Genomic DNA, 21,780 nt, shown 5'->3' with positions numbered 1-21,780 from the left:
TCTAAGATATTTACTGTAATAGACACCTTCAAATAAAATCTTTGCTCTGAGCAAATCTATATATTAACAACTCTTATGAGGGATAGAGGCTGAATTTAAAATCAGAGACATTTGTATCTATTTTTATTCATATTAAACTAAAAACAATTTTTAAAGCTCTTTAATGGGCTGGAGAGATGGCTGGTTGCTCTTCCAGAGGACCTGTGTTCAATTCCCAGCAACCACATGGTAGCTAACAACCATTTTGTAACTCCAGTTCAGAGGATCTGAAAGAAGGCAGTCTTCTGACCTCCATGGGCATATATGCTATACATGTACATATAAACACATAGGCAAAACACTATATATATATATATATATATATATATATATATATATATATATATATATAAAAACAGGAACTTAAGCTATGATGTTGTGGCACACGCTCAACACTTGGGAGGCAGAGGCAAGCAAATCTCTGTGAGTTCAAGGTCAGTCTGGTCTACAGAATTCCAGGACAGCCAAAACTACAGAGAAACCCTATCTTGAAAAACAAACAAACAGCCGGGCAGGCCGGGCAGTGATGGCACACACCTTTAGTCTCAGCATTTGGGGGGCAGAGGCAGGCGGATTTCTGAGTTCGAGGCCAGCCTGCTCTATAGAGTGAGTTCCAGGACAGCCAGGGCTACACAGAGAAACCCTGTCACGAACCCCCCCCACCAAAAAACAAAACAAAACCAAACAAACAAGCCTTTTAAATCTATAACTTGAAATTCTGTTCCTTTAAAAAAAAAAAAAAAACTTTCATTTTTCTAGATAGACTGTGCCCCCAAGCAAAACAAAACAAAAAGCCAAAATATTTTACAACTTCAGTCTTAAGAGATCTTCTAAAATACATACTGGATTAAATCTTTTTAAATACTTATAATTTTATGTGTATGAATGTTTTGTCTATGTGCATGTCTTGTGCCCACAAAAATAAGATTATTTGGTTTAAAAAATGTTTTTCCTGTTTCATGTAGTCTCAAGTTACTATATAGCTGAGGCTGGCCATGAACTCCCACCCCAATCTTCCTGTTTCTACCAAGTAATGGAATTATAAATGATGCCCATTTGAGATAATTTTTTACTCTCATTACTTTTTTTATTAAATTTTATTTTATGTAACAAAGCATAGAACATTGGAATTCTAAATGGCTATGGTGAGAAAGTATGTCCTAAAGATAGTTCAAGGGGCTAGATAGTGGTCAAGAATGCTGGCTGCTCTCATATAAGCATTTTTGGCCTGTATAATTGTCTGTGTGCTTACCATGTGTACCTGATGCCCAAAGAGAACAGAAGAAGGAATCAGATGCCTTGGAAATGGAGTTACTGGTGGCTGTGAGTTGCTATGTTGGACCTGGAAATGGAACTTGAGTTCTCCACAAGAGCAGACAGCCCTCCTGACCAATGAACCATCTATGCAGCCCCTTGAAATATTTTAAAGAACATACTTTCTCATTATGGCCATTACAGTTCCACTGTTTTATGCTGTCTGTTATATAAGAAAATGTTCTTATGGGGCTATTTTTGTTTTCCTTCATCACTGCACAAAGCAATATGCCTGAGAAAAACTAGTATGTGTAACAAATATTTAGTTTGCTTTTAATTTATACATATTTACAATAACCTTTCTAGTATCTTAAGGAGCACCTTTTGTCTGAATTTGTCACTGTTAAGTTATTTTTGAGACTGCAATTAAAGGCATGTTAAGTAAGTGGAACGTGCAATTTTTTACTTGGCTTAGATGTCACAAGATTTAGCGTTATTATAATTCTAAGAATACCTAGGATAAGCTACAAAACGAAAAGGAGTTGTGTATCTTCTTGATTTACTCACTCTCATATTGTGATATGAGCTTTAAATGTGAAATCTTAAGTATTATTAGTATTAACACTGAAGTAATAAGGTGAAAAACAAGAGTTCTGGGAATGTAGAAATAAAGGTAAAAACAAGACTTTTGAGAAAGAAATAAGCCAAAACTACCTATAGTAGAGACATCTGCTTGTATAAGAAAAACAAAGTTTTTAAGGTCAAGAGGGCTGGGCTGAACTAAAAGCTGACCAGAACATAACCTGTAAGAACAAGATTAGATGTTCTACCCCTCCCTGTACTGGGGTCCAAGAACACCCTGACCCTTACAAAAATTCCAGGACTTTCCAGCTCACCCCTTCCAGGGGCCTTCCAGGTACAAGAGTTAGATAAGGGGGCAAGTGTAGCCAAGAGCAGCCCCCTTGAGCAAGCCAATCAATGCCTGAAGAGATCCTCTGTTTGATACTGCACCAATCAGAATAAGCCAACTAGCCCTGTTGCCTCTGTAAAATATAAAAGATGTGTGCTTTCTGAGTCCAGGGTTGCCTCTTCCTACTTAAATGAGCAACCCCATGTGCATTGGCCACGCACTTTGGATCAATAAACCTCATGTTATTGCAGTGATCCGTGTCAAGTTGTGATTTGTGGGGAAGCGCATTTGGGCTAAGACTCTCTGAGGGTCTCACAGAGTCTTACACACGTGGCCCTTTTCACTGGTCTATTTGTGTTTACTGACACTGCATTAGTGTTTTACTACTCAAATAAGCAAGACAAAGTTACAACTTTACAGCTTTGATGATAATGTGTTTTAAGAGTATGGGTGCATTGGACTAGGTAGGTAGATCAGGTGGTGAAGTACTTTGCCTTTCGAGGACATAGACACAAGTTCAATCCCTAACACACATATAAAAGCCAGGCTTAGTGGTATGTATTTAAAAGCACAATATGGTAAGGGCAGACATACAGATACCCGGGGCTTGCTGGCCGGCCAACTTAGCCTACTTGGTAAGTTCAAAGCCAGTTAAGACCCTGCCTCAAAATTAAAACAACAAAGGTTGTCAAAGCCTGAGAAACAACACCTAAGGTTAACCTGGGACCTCACATCTACACCTACATGCACACAAATGCGTGTGCATATTTATACACACAAATGTATCCAATAAGTACAAAAGCCTTTCCTACAGCTAGGCCTAGCAGTTCAGGCCTATAACCCTAGTTACTCAGATAGCAGGAAGAATCCCACCATCAAGACCAGACCAACCTATATAATGAATTTAAGGTAAGCCTGAGCCACTTAATAAAACCCTTTCACACAAATAAAAATAAATAGGTGGGGATATAGCTCAGTGGAAGTGGGCTTGTCCAGTGCATGTATGGCTCTAGACTCAATAATTAGTGCTGTATTAGAGCTTATTTTCCTTCAAAGAAGTTAAAGATTCCAGAAAAAAATTATGGTTTCATCTGTCAAATTTAATCTTCATTAGGAAATAATAAACTAATTGAAAATTCATAGATCACACAACTTGCCCATGCGTCTCAATCAAATCTCTCCCAGAAATACAACTAAGAAAATGAACAAACTTATTTATTTATATACTTCTTCATTAAAAAGCAGTGAATTTACCCCAAGAGAAGGCAGATATATTAAAAAAACAAAAACAAATATTAATGCAATGGGAGCAGTGAGATGGCTCAGCAGGTAAGGATTCCAAATACCAAGCAGGACAACTGGAGTCCAAATCCCAGGACCCACACCATAGAAGGAAAGAACCAACTCTCACCAAGTTTTTCTCTGGTTTCCACACATGGGCTTTGGCACCCCTCCCCCCACATACATACATACATACATACATACATACATACTACATACACACACATACACACACACAGATGTACACACACAGAAAATTTAATGTTAGTAGCAAAACTGCAATAACCAAATTAATTTCTGTAATCTGCTACTCATGCCTTAACATAAAACATGGTTGGTTTTATTTGTTTTGGTTTGGTTTGGTTTGGTTTTTTTGGAGACAGAGTCACACCATGTAACTGGCTAGCCTGGAAGTATATAGGCCAAGAAGGCCTTGAGAGAGAGTTATTCCTGGTAGTAACACTATTTTTTTTGGCAATGTATTTTTTTTTCCTAGTGTCTCTCCCTCAACCATCAAATCTACTTCAACCTAGAGAGTTAATCTAGCCCCTTGCCAGCTGCAGCAAGCAGGAAAGCTAGCCCTGTCTCGTACTTGGGCAAAGTGGGAGAGCAGATCCTGATGGTGCTGGCATAGGAGAGCTGGCAGGCTGAACAACTTAGCCACCACCAAAGACCCAGATCCAGGGCTTTGAGTTGGCCCATCTCAACATCTACCCAATCTATGAACTGCTGGAGCACATGAAGGGGACGGGCCAGTCCTGCAGATCCAAAGCTGCAGGATCTCATGACACAGAGCAACAACTGGATATCTGAGGAGTCCTGGTGAGGTTCCAGTATTGATAGTGTAGCAGAAGCCAGAAGCCTCAAACCAGACTAATGATTCGTTGCAATGAACATTTGCAAGTAAAGCTGGTTGGGTAAAAGAGAATATTGTATAATGCACTATAACATACTATGGTTTCTATACCAAAATTTTTGTGTGTGTCTGTTTTGTTATTATTTTTATTTTGTTTTCTCTTGGGGGTAGAAAACAGAAAAATCCTGATCTTCCTACCACCTCCCACCTCCAGAATGCTGGGATTACAAGCATGTAGACATGCCAGCCAGAATTAGCTTTTTAAAATGTAAATTATATTGTATTAACTCCCTACCTGCTTAAAATCTACAAAGGCTACTAATTCTTCTTGCCTCTTACCAATGCCTTCCCCTGCCACAGAAATCCCATGGCTCTGTAAAAAAAGATTTGCCATTCTCTTCAACTATCCCAGCAAAATTTCTAATTTCTAATGCCCTCTGGACTTATGACTTGTTTATGGTAAATTCTATAAGAACAAAGAATGTTTTATTTACTATATTCTTAGCATCAAGAGCACAGGAGTCAAGGCTTAAGAAAAGGTTCCAATGTTAAAAGCAGAGGACCTGAGTTTAGTTCCTAGCACCCACACTGAGGAGCTCACAGCTACCTGTAACTCCAGCACCAGGAGATCCAAAGCCGTCTTCGGGCTTCTGTGAATACCTACATTCACATGCCACACACACACAGACACACTACACAATACACATAATTCATGGGCTCAGGGATTGAATACCTACATTCACATGCCACACACATACAGACACTACATAATACACATAATTCATGGGCTCAGGGATTGGGGGGGGGGCAGCGCACAGGAAGTCCTGGGGAATGAGCATTTATCAATTTATCACTGTAAACTAGAACAAAAGAGGCCAGCTTACCATGCCAACATCAACTACCATTCTTTAAAAAACAAACAAACAAACAAAAACAAATCCCTGTTGCCTCCCACCTCCCCATGCCTGTCACCCCGCCCTCTCCTACTTTCTGGCCCTGGCATTCCCCTACACTGGGGCACAGAACCTTCACAAGGCCGAGGCCCTCTCCTCCTATTGCTGATCGAACCTGCAATCCTCTACTATACACATGCTGCCAGAACAATCAGACCCCTCCATGTGCAGTCCTTGGTTGGTGGTTGAGACTCTGGGAGCTCTGAGGGTACTACTTAGTTCATATTGTTGTTAGTCCTAAGGGGCTGCAAACCCCTCAGCTCCATTGGTCCTTTCTCTAACTCCTTCACTGGGGACCCTGTATTCAGTTCGATGGATGGCTGTGAGCCTCTACATCTGTGTTAGTCAGGTACTGTCAGAACCTCTTAGGAGATAGCTATATTTAGACTGGCTTGCCCTTCCTTCAGTCTCTGCTCTCTGCAGCTCCTTCCATGGGTATTTGGTTCCCCCTTTTAAGAAGGAATGAAATGTCAACTACCATTCTTAAAAAACAAAAAAGCCAGCCAGGTGGTAGTGGCACATGCCTTTAATCCCAGCTGTTGGGAGGCAGAGGCAGGGGATTTCTGAGTTCGAGACCAGCCTGGTCTACAGAGTGAGTTCCAGGACAGCCAGGGCTACATGGAGAAACCCTGTCTTGAAAAACCAAAAAAGAAAAAGAAAAAAAAAAAAACCAAAAAAGCCTAAAATAAAATAAAATAAAATAAAAACGAGGGACAAGAGAAAGGGAGATCTTCCCTTAACACTAAGCAAATACACTTTGACCATGAAGGAAGTAGTAACCTTACAAAAACACCATACAAGATTGATTGATTTCTTATACTTAACATAGTTTTTCTAAATGGAAAACTCTGATTTTTTCAGAAATGGAACAGTTAGAAGTTAGTGCTATTTTCACTACACACAGTACGTGAAAGATTTATCAATAACTAAGTCCTTTGGAAGAAATTTCTTCCTTTGGAAGAAATCAATTTAGCACTATCAACTGCAACATTAAATCATTCACACAGATTCATAGGCACACAGGCACCTCAAATGACAGAGAATTTTGTACTGTTCAAAGGAAAACATTAGCTGTATTTGATATCAGAATACTTAGAATTAAATATTTGGATTCTGGAAAAATTTAACCATAGAAAAATAGAAAATAGAAAAATCTACTGAAAACCTCTACTTTAATAATTTAGTAAATGCTGGTTTAGATGGAATTTAGTTGCAAATACTCACTTATACAACTACAGCATTATTCACAATTAGCTCTCTTATCAGCAAAATTAAAAGAAAATTTCAAGAGATATAAACTATGAGATAAAACAAATATTAAGTACAATTACATATCATTTTTCTATCAAGCTTAGTGATTTTAAATATGACAGAGAAGTACAAAAAAAAAAACAAAGAACAAGTAGTAATCAAAATATTTCTAACACCAAATATGAGACTTTCTCTTGTTAAAATTATTTTACTATTTTCTGTGTATGGGTGTTCTGTCAGCATTTATGTATGTATACCACATGTGTGCCTGGTGCTCACAGAGATTAGAAAAGGGTGTCAGATCTACAGAGTTATAGGCCATTGTAAGCTGCCTTGAGGATGCTAAGAATCCTGGTCTTCTCGAAGAGCAACCAGTGTTCTACCTGATAATGTCTAACCTGACACTATTTCTTAATAAATATTTGAAGTGAAAGATATACCAGTTGCTCTGCATTGACCATTACCATTATATACATGTACTGAATGAAGTACTATACTGTACTCCATAACTATTATATGCCAATCAAAACATTTCTAAAACTAAAACTATTGCAGGCTTATTTCATACTATATATACATTGTACATAATTTCATTAAACATACCAATATACTATGTTTACAGATGTTTTATACGTTGTTTTTAAGAAAAGTCCTCATGATGATACTTAACTGACAGTTAAGAATATAAAACATACTTGGGAGGCAGAGGCAGGTGGATTTCTGAGTTCGAGGTCAGCCTGGTCTACAGAGTGAGCTCCAGGACAGCCAGGACTACACAGAGAAACCCTGTCTCGAAAAAAAACAAACAAAAAGCAAAACAAACAAACAAACAAAAAAGGATATAAAACATGCCAAGCAGTGGTGGCACATGCCTTTAATCCCAGCACTTGGGAGGCAGAGGCAGGTGGATTTCTGAGTTCCAGGCAAGCCTGGTCTACAGAGTGAGTTCCAGGACAGCCAGAACTATACAGAAAAACCCTGTCTTGAAAAAAAAACTCCCCAAAACAGAAAGAAAAATATAATGTAATTAACAGGACAAAAATCAGAAGGTAAAATATAAAAAGCCTCCCGAAAGTTGGTAACTTCTATATCAACAAAAAGCAAGTCAGCAAGTTAGTATGTAAACTTCTGATCATCAAAGTGAAGGTTTTCATAGAGAAGGTTTACTCAGGAAATAAACAGACTCAGGATCATGATCACAGGATTAGAGAAAAGACAGGCAAATACTTCCTATACCTGAAAGACTCAGTCTAAAGCTACATTTCAGTTTCCTTTTTAGAACCTTAACAATAAAAACTTCTCTTATACTCAAGTAAAAAAGTTAAAATATATTTCTTTCTATTCTTACCTCCACACAATCAAAGTTCTCATCAACTTTAGATGAATATTCAACACGGAACAATGTTGACAGGCTACCAGCAATATAGTACAGCAAGATCTTCAGACCCTTGTAACCAAAAGCAGTTTCACTGAGATAAAAAGCAAAAACAAAAAACAGCCAAATAAATTTGTATCAAGTCACTGAAAAGTATTAATTATACACATATAAACAAATTTAAAAATCATACAATTGCCTGTGAAGTTAAACTATATTCCAGGACATATTTAAGGTTATTTCTAGAGTCTAGAAAGATGGCTTAATAGGTAAGAGCACTTGCTGCACAAACTTAATGAGCTGAGTTTAAATTGCAGTACTGGGCTAGAGAGATAGTTCAGCAGTTAAGAGCACGGGCTGGCTGGGTAGTGGTGGTACTCTCCTTTAATCCCAGCACTTGGGAGGCAGAGGCATGCAAGTTTCTGAGTTCAAGGCCAGCCTGGTCTACAGAGTGAGTTCCAGGATAGCCAGGGCTACACAGAGAAATCCTGTCTCGAAAAAACCAAAAAACCAAAAAAAAAAAACAAAAAAAACAAAAAAAAAAAAGAGCACAGGCTGTTCTTCCAGAGGACCCACGTTCAATTCCCAGCAACCACATGGTGGTTCACAACCATCTATAATGTGGTCTAATACCCTCTTCTGGCATGCAGGTGTACATACAGAGCAGTCACATATATTAAGTAAATAAATCTTAAAAAATGTATTTTAAATTGCAGCACCCACATAAAAAGCTAGGTTATCTGTGCATGTGCCCATAACACCAGTGCTATGGGGAGTGGAGAAAGGAGACTAGCTGGAGCTTCCTGCCACTGGTCTACCTCCAGGTTTAGAGACCCTTCTCAAAGGAATGAGATGAAGTATATCGGAGCAGGACATCAAGATTCTTCTCTGCTTTCTATGTACTATGATGTACACAGGTATGTGTGCACACACAGTTTCTTGAATTGCTCTTTAAATCATTGAGTGGAACTTTCTACATTTCAGGGGTTATATTGCAAGTAGTATGACAAGAAGTAGACAAACCTAAGAAATAGTTATAATAACTATTATGTCTAGATTGTCTGAATCTGAATTCTAACCATTTATATGTCCTTAGGCAATTGTTCAAGTCTACCCATGTACAAAGTAGAAATACAATGGTTAATACTGCAGTCAAAATTAAAATATGCATGTCTATAGTCATAAACAGTAGGTATTATATACAAAGTGGTACTCAATGTATAAACTATTTTTCTAATATATATTTTAAAATAAGCATGAAAAACAAGAGTTAAAAAAATAAAATCGGACTTTAAATCCTAAGAGAAAAAATAGTTTTCCTTTTTTTTTCTTGTCATATTAATTTAGCAAATATGTTACTTACTCATCCCCAAAGAGCTGATGGGTATATTCGGGAAAGAAAGTTCTAATGTCATTTTCAAGATCTTCAGGAAAACGAACTGTTCAAAAGAATAAAATATATAGCTAGACATTAGAGGTGACAGACATTTCTACTTCAAGAATTTCACTATATAGTAGGATACTGCCAATTATTTCCCTTACTTAAAATGTTCTTCTCCTTACACAAAAGCTTCGGCATCAAAAGCCTACTACTTATTCTAAATTTGAGAAAATTAGTATGACAAAGGCATGTAATTTAGTTTTTATTTTTCTATATTTCATACACAATGAAAGAGGAAAACAACCCAAAAAAAGGATACTTTGAGATAAGAAAAACTACAGCATCTAGAAAGCAAAACCAATACTATACAAAACATTCTAAGAAGGATAACCTGAGTTTGATGATGTCCTTAACATGCCATTAGAGACATCTAATGTATATGTGTATATGTGTGTTGGTAGTGGTTCTATGCTGCTCATTATCTTACTTATGACGACTGAACTCAGATCAGGCTTGTTTAAGCCATCTCATCAGGCCCCATCTTGTTTTCTGACTTTGAGATGACATTTAATTTTTTTTACTGTTGTATTCCCTCTCTTAAAAATAATGCTGCTTGGGGGCTGGAGAGATGGCTCTCCATTTTAAGAATTACTGTTCTAAGAGAACCTGGGTTCAGTTCCCAACAACAAAGCAGCTTAGCCTTTAACTCCAGGGGATCCTATGCCTTCTTCAGCAACCAGGCATGTGTGGGATGCATAGACATACACGTGGGCAAACCATTCATACACATAAAACAAAAATAAATCTTTTTTAAAATTAAAAATAGCCAGGTGTGGGTGCTGCACACCTTTAATCCCAGCACTCAGGAGGCAGAGGCAGGTGGATCTCTGAGAGTTCAAGGCCAGCTTGGTCTTGTTGGCTAGCTAAATCAAGTTCCAAGGTAGACAGAGCTGTTACACAAAATCTCCTTCAAAGAATAAAATAGGCCAGGCAGTGGTGGCACACACCTTAAATCCCAGCACTTGGGAGGCAGAGGCAGGTGGATTTCTGAGTTCGAGGCCAGCCTGGTCTACAGAGTGAGTTCCAGGACAGCCAGGGCTACACAGAGAAACCCTGTCTCGAAAAACAAACAAACAAAAAAGAATAAAATAAAAAGTAACACTTGCATGGGCCTGGGGACACAGCTCAGTGCCCAGCATGACCAAGAGATCCTGGGCTTAATCCCTACACTGCAAAACAAGCAAGCAAATATAATGTTGGAATGATACTCATATATATCTTACTCTACTTTTATGATACATATAAGAGGGGAACTATTTGGTAGTAAACTACCAGAACCAATTTTATTTTTCTTTTTGGTTTTTTGAGACAAGAGTTTCTCTGTGTAGTCCTGGCTGTCCTGGAACTGTCTCTGAAGACCATGCTGGCCTCAAACTCTGCCTCCTGAGTGCTGGGATTAAAGGTGTCACTACCACTGCCCAGCAACACTGTTTCTTATAAACACTGATTAGATGTCTTGGAACACCAGCCATCTACATTAAACTTCCATTTCTTACAATCTTGAGAATGCCCTCAACTTCTATCTCAACCCATCTAAAATGGAAATGAGTATGTTGTGTTGCTTTATTTGTATAGATACTGTATAGATTTGTATAGTACAAATACTGATTTACTGAATACTTTCCTAATATAGTTTGTTATAAAAATTTATCAAACATACTAAAGCTTAGACTGATGACATGCCAATGGGTAAAGACACTTGCTGCCAACCCAGGTAAACTGAGTTCAATCCTAGAAAACTACTTGGTGGAAAAAGAAAAGCCAACTTCCACAAGGAGTTTTACAAGTGCCCTGTTCTACTGCTTCCAAAAAGAATTGAAATAAGAATGAAATAATTTTTTTGGAGGGGGGGCAGGTTTCAAGACAGGATTTCTGTATAACCATGATCATTCTAGAACTCAATCTGTAGATTAGGCTGGCCTTGAACTCAGAGATCTACCTGCCTCTGCCTCCTGAGTGCTGCGATTAAAGGAATGAGCCACCACCGCCCAGCAAGCTGTAGTTTTTGAAAAAGGCCTTACACAACTGAAGCATGAAAAGATAAAGTATAGATGGACAATTTCCACAGTTGTCACGGTCAATGAAGTTATTCACTGCATGCAAAATATCATCCAGAAGATTACTTTACAAAAGAGGTAAGTTTCACTCTGGTGGCAGTTGCCTTTTAAAACTCAACATCACGCACTGTGGGAAAGACTATCAATCACTCTGTGCTCACTGAGTGAGTCAATGCAGTATGAAGTCATCAATGATGCGTGAAGCCTTCTTAGCTTTTCCTAAACCTAATCAATTTTTAAAATTTTACAACTTATAGAAAATACAGAGGATAGAGAAAATTTAAGAAAACACAAATAAAGACAAATTCAGAACACAGATTTGTCTAATAATTCTATACACTGACATTATTCTCTCAAACTAATGATCTAGAGAAACTATATATAGGAAAGATTGACAGTTCTAAGTTAAAGGAGATTTAGAAAGAAATTACAGACCAATGGAGCACATGGGATTAGCTCAGGGCTGGAGTGCTCACTACCAAGAGCAAGGTTTTAATTCGGTCCACAGCATCACACACAAAAAAATAAATGCAAATAAACAGAGCAACCTTGACTAGATCCCATTTGACGTTTTGGTTTTGAGCCCAGCCTTTAACAGCTAAAACATCTCTCCACCCCTCCCCCACCACCACTTTTATTAGTAAAGGAACTTGAGGACAGCTATAGGAACCAAGAAATCACTATTAGCTCTGATAATGGCATTATGTACATATGAAGACAAGTTCATGAGAGAAGACATCTATGTACAGAAAGCTACTTTCAAATAATTCACCAAAATATAGACTAAAGTAAATACAGCAAATGTTAATTATTAAAGTTGTGTTGTATTTTATATTTTCAATTTTTGATGTTTAACATTTCTTACTGTAAAAAATTGAAAGGAAAAAATAAAAGTAAGCCTAGGCAAATACTGCCTACTGTTAAATCTGAAGAGGACCAGTGATATAGCTTAGACTTTTATGAAGTTTAAGGTGTCACAATAATGCATACATATGTGCAAACTATCCTGGATAACAGGAACACTAATCTTTTTAAGTCTTTAAATGCAGTTGCAGCAGCATGGCAAGCAAGCAAACCCAAATGAGCTCTCCTTGACACTATAGACTCAACTACAAAAGAGGAAAAAGTGTATGCATGATAAAATGCCTAAACTGTTATACAAAAGGAGTTATTTAGTGATGAACTATGGGTAACTTTTATTTTCACTCTTTGTTCTACCCTTTCTAAAAATTCAACAGAACATATTATTACTCCAAGAGACAGAAGAGTAAAAAGATGTTGAAATAAGTCTAGTGTGGCAAGAATGTCTACAATCCCAACACAGAGGAGACTGAGGCAGAAGTAGTGCAAATTCATGGACAGGCTGAGCCACACAATGAGCTCTAGGTTAGCCTGGGCTGTACAGCATGATCTATCTCAAAGTTTAACAGAACAGAAAAAAAAAAACAACATCTTTTCTCACCCACCTCTCAACTTAGAAAAAAAAAAATCACTAAAACTTTTTCTTCCATGAAACCTCTATCACTCATCATTTTAATAGTACCTGATTGCTATAATACTATAAGACTTAAAACAAATCTTCCTTTTGAGTAACATTTCTATAATTTTTAGAGAAAACACAGAGAAAATATAATCAAGCTGGGAATAGTGGCAGAATGATTATAAGTTTAAGGTTAGACTTGGGTACATACTGAGTTACAGGACAGTTCACAATGTGTCCTTATCTCAAAAGACTAAAATTAAGGAATTAGCAAAATGTGAACTTAGGGGACTCAGTGGTTAAGAGCACTGACTGCTCTTCCAGAGGTCCTGAGTTCAATTCCCAGCAACCACATGGTGGCTCACAACCATCTATAATAGGATCTGAGGCCTTTTTCTGGCACGCAGGTGTACATGCAGACAGGGCACTTATATATATAAAATAAAAAATAAATCTTTAAAGAATGTAATTTTAATCAACTTTTCAAGTTTAATAACTATGGTGGTTTGAATAAGAATGCCCACATGGGATCATTTGATGGAAATGTTTAAGGAAGAATTAGGAGGCCTTGTTAGAGGAGGTATATCACTGGGGGTGAACTTTAAGGTTAAAGAAGCTTACACCAGGCAATTTCCATCTCTCTACCCCCACCTTTTCTGTAAGATATAAAGCTCTCAGCTACTGCTCCATTACCATCCCTACCTGCCTGCTACCACCATGATGATCATGGACTAATGATTTGAAACTAAGCAAGCCTCCAATTACATTCTTTTCTAAGTTGCCTTATTTGATAGTTTTCTGCTGAAAGACTGTATTTCTCAGCTTCCCTTGTGGACTACAGAAGTCATTTCTGCCACTACAATGGCATTACTCTGTAGGTACTTTGGCCAACCACACACTAAGTGACAAAGTGCCCCCTACAGTGAATAAACATAGTTCTGCCTAAAATCAAACAAAACCTCTTTGTATCTCTTTACAGCTGTCCTTTAATGATCTAACCTATGTTACCAAATACCCAGGATAGTAAATCTGAGCCTACTAGTGTCTCAAGTCTACAGACAAACCTCCCTGGTTCTCATACACTCCCAAGCTAAGAGCAGGCCATAAGATGGAATGGTAGCTTGGTCCAAGGCCCCTATCCCATAGAATTCAGTTTACTTTAATCCTTCTCAAGACTCTAGCTTACAATCACACCCAGAGTCAGAATGCCTAACACTGTATCTGCTGGGCCCCCAAACCTGTATCTCCATAGACCTTTTGCTTTATGCTTTTCACCTACTGTGTTTCTGCCTCTCCAAACCTGGCCTAACCATGCTGCTCGTTGGAAGAACATGGACTCTGGGACTCTAAACTAGAAAGCTGTTCAATGTTGTAAGCAAAACAAAATGGACCATCCTAGAAGTGTAGAAAACAGCAGTGCTGAGAGCGATGTAGACTATGCAGGCCCAGCTCACGAGGTCTCAGAGGGGACCAACCTTAGCAACTTAGCTAGAGACCATTCTTATAATACTGACAAAGAAATATACCTGCATTTTGTCCTTGTCCTTAGAATGTACTGGACACAAAATTGAAGAGTGTGGATTAATGGTATTGGCAGAGATTAAGAGAGCCTAGTATCTGCTGTCACATGATTATTAGTGATCACGCAGACTTACAATGATAGAGAAAACAGGGCAAAAAAGATAAATACAAAATGTACAGTTTGAGGAGAAAAAGAGTACCAGGAAATTTAACATTGGAACCAAATCCTGTGCTCAAATAGAGTTTAGGAGAAATGGATTAAAGGAAGTGGTGTCCAGAGGCAAGACCCACTAAGATAAGTTTCCAATTTCTTATTCAACAGGGAAAGCATCAAGTCAAAGCTTATGCAAATGTAATTCAGGAAGGGGAGCCAGGACCCAGTCCAAGCAGGCAGCAGACTTGATCACTTTTAGTGAAGTGTTCTGACTTCAGCAAGGCTACAAGAGTAAAGAAGTTGTGGAAAGGGGCTTTCTCCAAGGCCAAAATTGGCAGCTGAGGCCAGGCATGTAGGAGTCATCTCCCTTCATGGAGGTTCAGAGAGGTCATTGTGTAAAGTTACAAAAGTTCAGCTTGGATGGTGTTGCAAACCCTAAATATTGGAGATGCCACAGCCATGCTGAGGAGAGTTACATGCAGGTGTGGAACGAGTACAGAAATTTGTTGCAGTCAACAAAGCTGGAAAGAGTGGGAGATGTGAAGAATTCTTTGACATCAGAAGTGTTATTGGGATTTGGAGTTTGCTCTGCTGGCTTTCAGTTTTGCTTTGGTCCAGTGTCTCACTATACCCACCCCTCCTTTTGTAAGGCATATTGTGCCACACAATGTGTTGGGAATACGTAATTTGCTTTGTTTTTATTTTTTATTTTAAAGGGGGCTACAGTTAAGACATTGCCTTGAGTCTCAGTAGAGACTTTGAACTTTGGCACTTTTTTAAGTGTTGACAGTAAAGGACTAAGAGGACTGAATGCATTTTGGATTATGATATAGCTATGGGGATTCAAGGAGTGGAATGTGGTGGTTTGAATGAGAATAGTCCCATAGGCTCACTTATTTGAATGTTTGGTTCCCAGTTCAAAGACTGTTTAGGAAGGATTAAGATGTGACCTTGTTGGAGTAGGTTATGTCACTGGGGGTGGGCTTTGGGGTTTCAAAAGCTCATGCCAGCCAGGCGCACGCCTTTAACCCCAGCACTTGGGATGCAAAGGCAGACGAATTTCTGAGTTCGAGGCCAGCCTGGTCTACAGAGTGAGTTCCAGGACAGCCAGGGCTACACAGAGAAACCCTGTCTTAAAACCCTCCTCCCCCAAAAAAAGGCTCATGCCAGACCCAGTCTCTCTCTGACTCTTGCTTGTAGACCAGATGTAAGCTCTCAGCTACTGCTCCAAGTGCCATGCTTGCCCACCTGCTGCTATGGTCCCTAACATGATAATCATGAATTCACCCTATACAAGTGTAAGCAACCCAATTAAATGCTATCTCCTATAAATTGCCTTGGTCACAGTATTTCTTTACAGCATAAGAGCTGTAACTAAGACACTACCTAAGGCTAGTCAACTGACAAATGGAGTACTTTCTCCTCTTATATTCTCAAAAATATCAAATTTATAAATACCTCTTTTCTCCCCAGTAATTTTTCTTTGTCTGATATTCTTGGCATCAACAAATGAACATGCTGTCCACCGAGATGGCCCAGTAGTTAAAGTGCTTGCTGCTCTTGAGCAGTCTGCTCCAAGCACCCATATCAGGCTGCTTACAAGTGCTTGTAAATGCAGCTCCAGGGAATTCCACACCCTCTTATAGCCTCCCAACTGCACTAATAGAGACACATAGATACACAGAAATAACAATAAAATCTTTTAAAAATTATCTTATAATAAGATTATTATCTAATAAAATAGATACTAATTAGTAGATATTAATATAAAGCAAGATAAGTTAATGAGGGGACAGAGATGAAAAGACTTTTTTATTACTGGAAAGAGAGGTGAAATACTTTCATGGATGGGGATATAGCTCAGTTGGTAGACTGCTTGCCTAAGATGCACGAGGCCCTAGGTTTGATTCCTAGTACTACAGAAACTGGACATGCCTATAATGCCAATATTCAAGAGGTGGAGAAAGATCAAGGTCATCTTGAGCTATTACATATCAAGTCTGAGGCCAGCCAAGTATGAATAAAACCCATTTTAAAAACAAAATAAATTTGAAAAGTCATTTAAAAAAAAGACAAGTCTTTAATCTAAGGACTAGAGTATTTAGCTCAGTAATAAATACAAGTTCTTAGAAATTAACATGCGGCTAGAGAGATGGCCTAGGTTCAGTTCCCAGTACCCACACGGTAGCTTACAACCATTTATTTCAGGTAATCTGACTCTCTGGACCTCCAAGGGCACCACCAGGCACACATGTAATGCACATATATGTAGGCAAAACTCTCATACTATAAAATACAGAAATCTTAAAAAAAGAAAGAAAATGAGGAAACAAATCCATAATTATACTGAATAATATAAACAGTTATAACATCTATTTATTTTAGTTATTTTTGAGACAGAGTCCCATTACATAGCCCTCTGCCTCCAAAGTGTACCACCACATCTGACCTCACTTCTATTCGAATAAAGTTCTAGAAATAGGATTGGGCAATATTTTAGTGGTAAAGCATATGGTTAGCTTGTAGAGACCCTAGGTTCAATCTCTAGCACCCAAAGATGAAATTTTTTTTTCAAGATAGGGTTTCTCTGTGTAGCTCTGGCTGTCCTGAAACTCACTCTGTAGACCAGGTTGGCCTTGAACTCAGAAATCCACCTGCCTCTGCCTCCCAAGTGCTGGGATTAAAGGCGTGCACCATACTGCCCAGTTCCAAAGATGAATTTTTTAAAGTTCTAAAATAGGTAAAGCTAATTTGAATAAAGCAGTCTACAACTGCAATCAGCTTTCAGAAGATAAGTCTGAAGGGAATGTAACAAAGTTCTGCCAGCTATGCTACATACTATTACTATGTCAGAGCAACACTAATAGAATGAGCTTATCTGGGGTTGGGGATTTAGCTCAGTGGTAGAGCACTTGCCTAGCAAGCAAAAGGCCCTGGGTTCGATCCTCAGCTCTGAAAAAAAAAAAAAGAATGTGCTTATCTAGCACCCAAATCTTGGCCTCCAAATATTATTCACTAAAAGAATCTAGGGCTTGTTGGAAAAATGTTAATTCTAAGACTATGAAGACCTTGATTCAGATTCCAGATTCCTCAAAACAAACCAGGAGTGGTCTTGCATGTACTCGTAACTTCAGAGCTGTGAGGAATGGAGTTCTCCATGGAAGATCTCTAGACTGGCAGCCAGTCTGGAAAAAAAAATAGAGCTCTATACATAGGGAGAGACCCTGCCTCAAAAGAGTAAGGTGGAGAGTGATATTGGTAAAACATTCAATAAACATCCTCCATCTGCATCTGTACATATGCATGTACATATGCCACACACACATTTAAGCCTCCCGTTACATCCTCCTACTACAAATATAAAAATAGCAAAAAACATAAAGAAAAAAATCAAAATAAATGCTGACAAGGATATGGAGAAATTGAAATTTTGTGCCTTATTTATGGGATGAATGAAAAATGGGTATAGTAGCTATAGAAAACTGACAGTTCCTTTAAAAATTACAAATAAACCAGGCGGTGGTGGCACACGCCTTTAATCCCAGCACTTAGGAGGCAGAGGCAGGCAGATTTCTGAGTTCGAGTCCAGCCTGGTCTACAAAGTGAGCTCCAGGACAGCCAGGGCTATACAGAGAAACCCTGTCTCTAAAAACCATTAAAAAAAAAAAAAAAAAAATTACAAATGGATGCGTCCAGACATGTAACTCAGCTGGTAGGATGTTTGATCTGCACCACCATATAACTGAGGTGGGATGGCAATCACCTAATTCCAGCACACGGAACATGGAGACACAAGGATTAGAACTTCTGGGTAGCTCAGCAGCATTTGGTGGGCATGCATAAAGCCTAAAGTCCTATTCCCTAAACTATGATGAACCAACAATCCCACCTCTGTCTACATAATAATCAAAATCCAAAGCTAGATTTTTGCAAAGATATTCACATAACTATATTCATTCACAATAACTGAAAGGTAGAAGCAGCCCAAAGTCTATCAACAAGAGGACTGGACAAAAAAATGGATCGACAGACACACAGACACACAAAGATGAATGCTATTAATTCATCTTTAAAAGAAATTATGTTGGGCTGGAGAGATGGCTCAGCGGTCAAGAGCACTGACTGATCTTCCATAGGTCCTGAGTTCAATTCCCAGCAACTACATAGTAGTTCACAACCATCTGTAATGGGGGATCTGATATGATTGCACTTTTATAATATATCTCAGAAAATTCTAAAAACAGAAAATAGAATGGTAGTGGCTAGAGTCTGGAAGAAATGGATATTTAAGGCACAGTGTCTTTTGTTTTGTTTTGTTTTTCCGAGAAAAAAACAAAAACAGGGTTTCTCTCTCTGTGTAGCCCTGGCTGTCCTGGAACTCACTTTGTAGACCAGGCTGGCCTCGAACTCAGAAATTCGCCTGCCTCTGCTTCCCAAGTGCTCAGATCAAAGGCATGCGCCACCACTACCTAGCTAGACACAGTGTCTTAGTTTGGGTTTTATTGCTATGAAGAGACACCATGACCACAGCAACTCCTATAAAAGAAAACCTTTAATTGGGGCTGGCTTATAGTTAGTTTAGTCCATTAGAATCATGGCAGGAAGCATGGAAGGAGACAGATTGCACATAGCTTGAGTATAGAAGAACTCAAAGCCCACTCCCACAGTGACACACTTTCTCCAGCAAGGCCACACCTCCTCCAGCAAGGCCACACCTCCTCATGTGCTACTCATTATGGACCTATGGGGGCCAATTACAGTCTGGCCCCCAAAGACTTGTTTACTATCCATTATCATCATGGCAGGAAACATGGCAGTATGCAGGCAGACTGGAGATGGAGCTGAGAGTTCTAGGTCTTGATCAGCAAGCAGCAGAAAACTGCCACACTGGGCATAGCTTGTGAGCATAAGAAACCTCAAAGCCCACCTCCACAGACACATACTTCTCCAACAAGGCCACACCTACTCTAACAAGGCCACATCTCCCAACAGTTCCACTCCCTACAGGCCAACCATTCAAACACATGAGTCTACAGGGACAGTACCTATTCAAACCACTATACAGAGTTTCAGTTTTACAAGATAAAAAAGTTCTGGAGATCTACCCATACACATAAAAATGATAATGATCAGATGCTTTTGTATACTAACATATACCTAAAGTCTTATCTAGAAAGTTGAGGCAGAGGGATCACTTGAGCCTAAGGGTCTGGCCTGGAGAGATAGCTCAGTGGTTAAGAGCACTGGCTGCTCTTCCAGAGGTCCTGAATTCTATTCCCAACAATCACATGGTGGCTCACAATCATCTGTAATGGGATCTGATACCCTCTTCTGGTGTGTCTGAAGACAGTGACTGTGTACTCATATAAATAAAATAAATAAATCTAAAAAAAAGTGTTTAAAGAAAGGAATTGATAGTAGATTTATATAATATGCTTTTTACACATGTAGGAGAAGAGTTAATGCATAAATAACATAAACATGATCAAAAGAAAAAGATCTGGTCATAGTAGTGGACACCTATAGTTGCAGTACTTGAGGAGTAAAGGTAGTATTTAAAGGCATCCTCAGCTACAAGAGACCCCATCTCAAAAAAAAGAAACAAGCAACAAATTATAATAAGCCAAAAACAAAAAACAAACATACAAACCAACCAGGTTATAACAGCAGCAAAAATATGGTGGTAGTATGGGCACTTTTGTGGGAGGCAATCTCACTCAAGAATAGTACATTCCATTCCCTTCATCTGCCTTGACCTTTCTAGCAGCTGCAGCTGACTTTCAACTCCTGATCCTCCTGCCTCCATGTCTCAGGTTTTAGGATTACAGGTATATACGACTAGTAGAACTATGTGGATCCCCAGAGTTCACTACCCTGCCATCTCTCAGAAATTGCCAGCTTTCAGTTCAGCTAGAGACCCTGTGTCAAGAAAATACAGTGGAGAGTAATAAAGGAAGATTTATTACTCTTTTATCAGAAGACAGTGGATATCCTCCTCCACTGGCTTCTGCATTTATGCGCACAAACTTTTATGTATGTATCACACATGGGTATTTTCAAGCTGTAGAGAAAGCATACTTTACAACAGAATGCTAGTTTTAGAAAAATAACGTATGCACAAAAAATACAATTTAGGAGTCTATGTAGTGAGGGTCCAGTAAACTAGGACCTTCTCTGTCACTTTCACTGGATTTGTTGCATTGGATCTAGTTTCATTTCTGGTACTGTGATAAAACAGACTAAAAGCAACTTTTAGTTGCTTGTAGAGGAAAGGATTTAAATGGTTTATGATTTCAGGTCCATCACTGAGAGAAGTTCGAGGCCAGCCTGGTCTACAGAGCAAGTTCCAGGATAGCAGGAGCCAGGGCTACATTGAGAAACCCTCTCTAAAAAAATGAAAATAAATAAATATTTAAAAATCCATACTTTCTGTTCCTACATTTAGCCTAGGGTAATGATTCTCTACCGTCTGTCTTTACAGATGTCCTTTCTGAACATTTTAAACAAATGGAGCCATACACTATGCTGGTTTTGCCTGCTTTCTTTTACTTAGCATCTTTTTGAGATTTCTCCACATTGTGTGACAGGTACCAGAACTTCATTCTATTGTCAGGCAAAATTCCATTGAATAGCTATAGCATACTTTAATCTGTTTATCAACTGCTTTATGAGTTGTTTACACTTTTGGCTATTGTAAATAACCCACTTTTAAGCATTCATGTATTTCTTTTTTTTTTTTTTTTTTTTTTTTTTTTTTTTTTTTTTTTTTTTTTTTTTTTTTTTTTTTTTTTTTTTTTTTGGTTTTTCAAGACAGGGTTTCTCTGTATAGTTCTGGCTGTCCTGGAACTCACTCTGTAGACCAGGCTGGCCTCGAACTCAGAAATCTGCCTGCCTCTGCCTCCCAAGTGCTGGGATTAAAGGCGTGCACCACCACCGCCCAGCCGCATTCATGTATTTCTAAATGAACATCTTCACTTATCATGAACAGAAACCTAATAAAAATGCTGGCTCATATAGCTAATTTATGTTAGTTTTCTGTTTTTTTAAAGAAAGAGAAAGAGGAACACTCCTTCATTGCTAGGGGGACTGCAAGCTGGTATACAACCACTCTGAAAATCAGTATGGCGGTTCCTCCGGAAATGGACATAGTACTACCAGAGGACCCAGCTATACCACTCTTAGGCATATACCCAGAAGATGCTCCAACA

The 21,780-nt window shown here is 38.6% G+C and overlaps 1 protein-coding gene across 2 annotated transcripts in view; it reads right to left on the bottom strand.

Moving 5' to 3' along the window:
* Window positions 1-21,780, bottom strand: part of Hat1 (histone acetyltransferase 1) — a 41,906-nt gene that overhangs the window by 17,669 nt on the left and 2,457 nt on the right. For both annotated transcript variants that reach the window (XM_031370591.1, XM_031370592.1), the window contains 2 exons: window positions 9,283-9,358; window positions 7,893-8,013 (listed from right to left, as the gene is read on the bottom strand). In XM_031370591.1, the coding sequence (XP_031226451.1) occupies window positions 7,893-8,013; window positions 9,283-9,358 (197 nt within the window). The remainder of the gene's footprint in view (window positions 1-7,892; window positions 8,014-9,282; window positions 9,359-21,780) is intronic.

Source organism: Mastomys coucha, unplaced genomic scaffold (genome assembly GCF_008632895.1).
Source record: "Mastomys coucha isolate ucsf_1 unplaced genomic scaffold, UCSF_Mcou_1 pScaffold15, whole genome shotgun sequence".
Lineage (NCBI taxonomy): Eukaryota > Metazoa > Chordata > Mammalia > Rodentia > Muridae > Mastomys > Mastomys coucha.
Note: the sequence above shows the minus strand (reverse complement) of the source record. Positions and strands in the feature narration are given on the sequence as shown.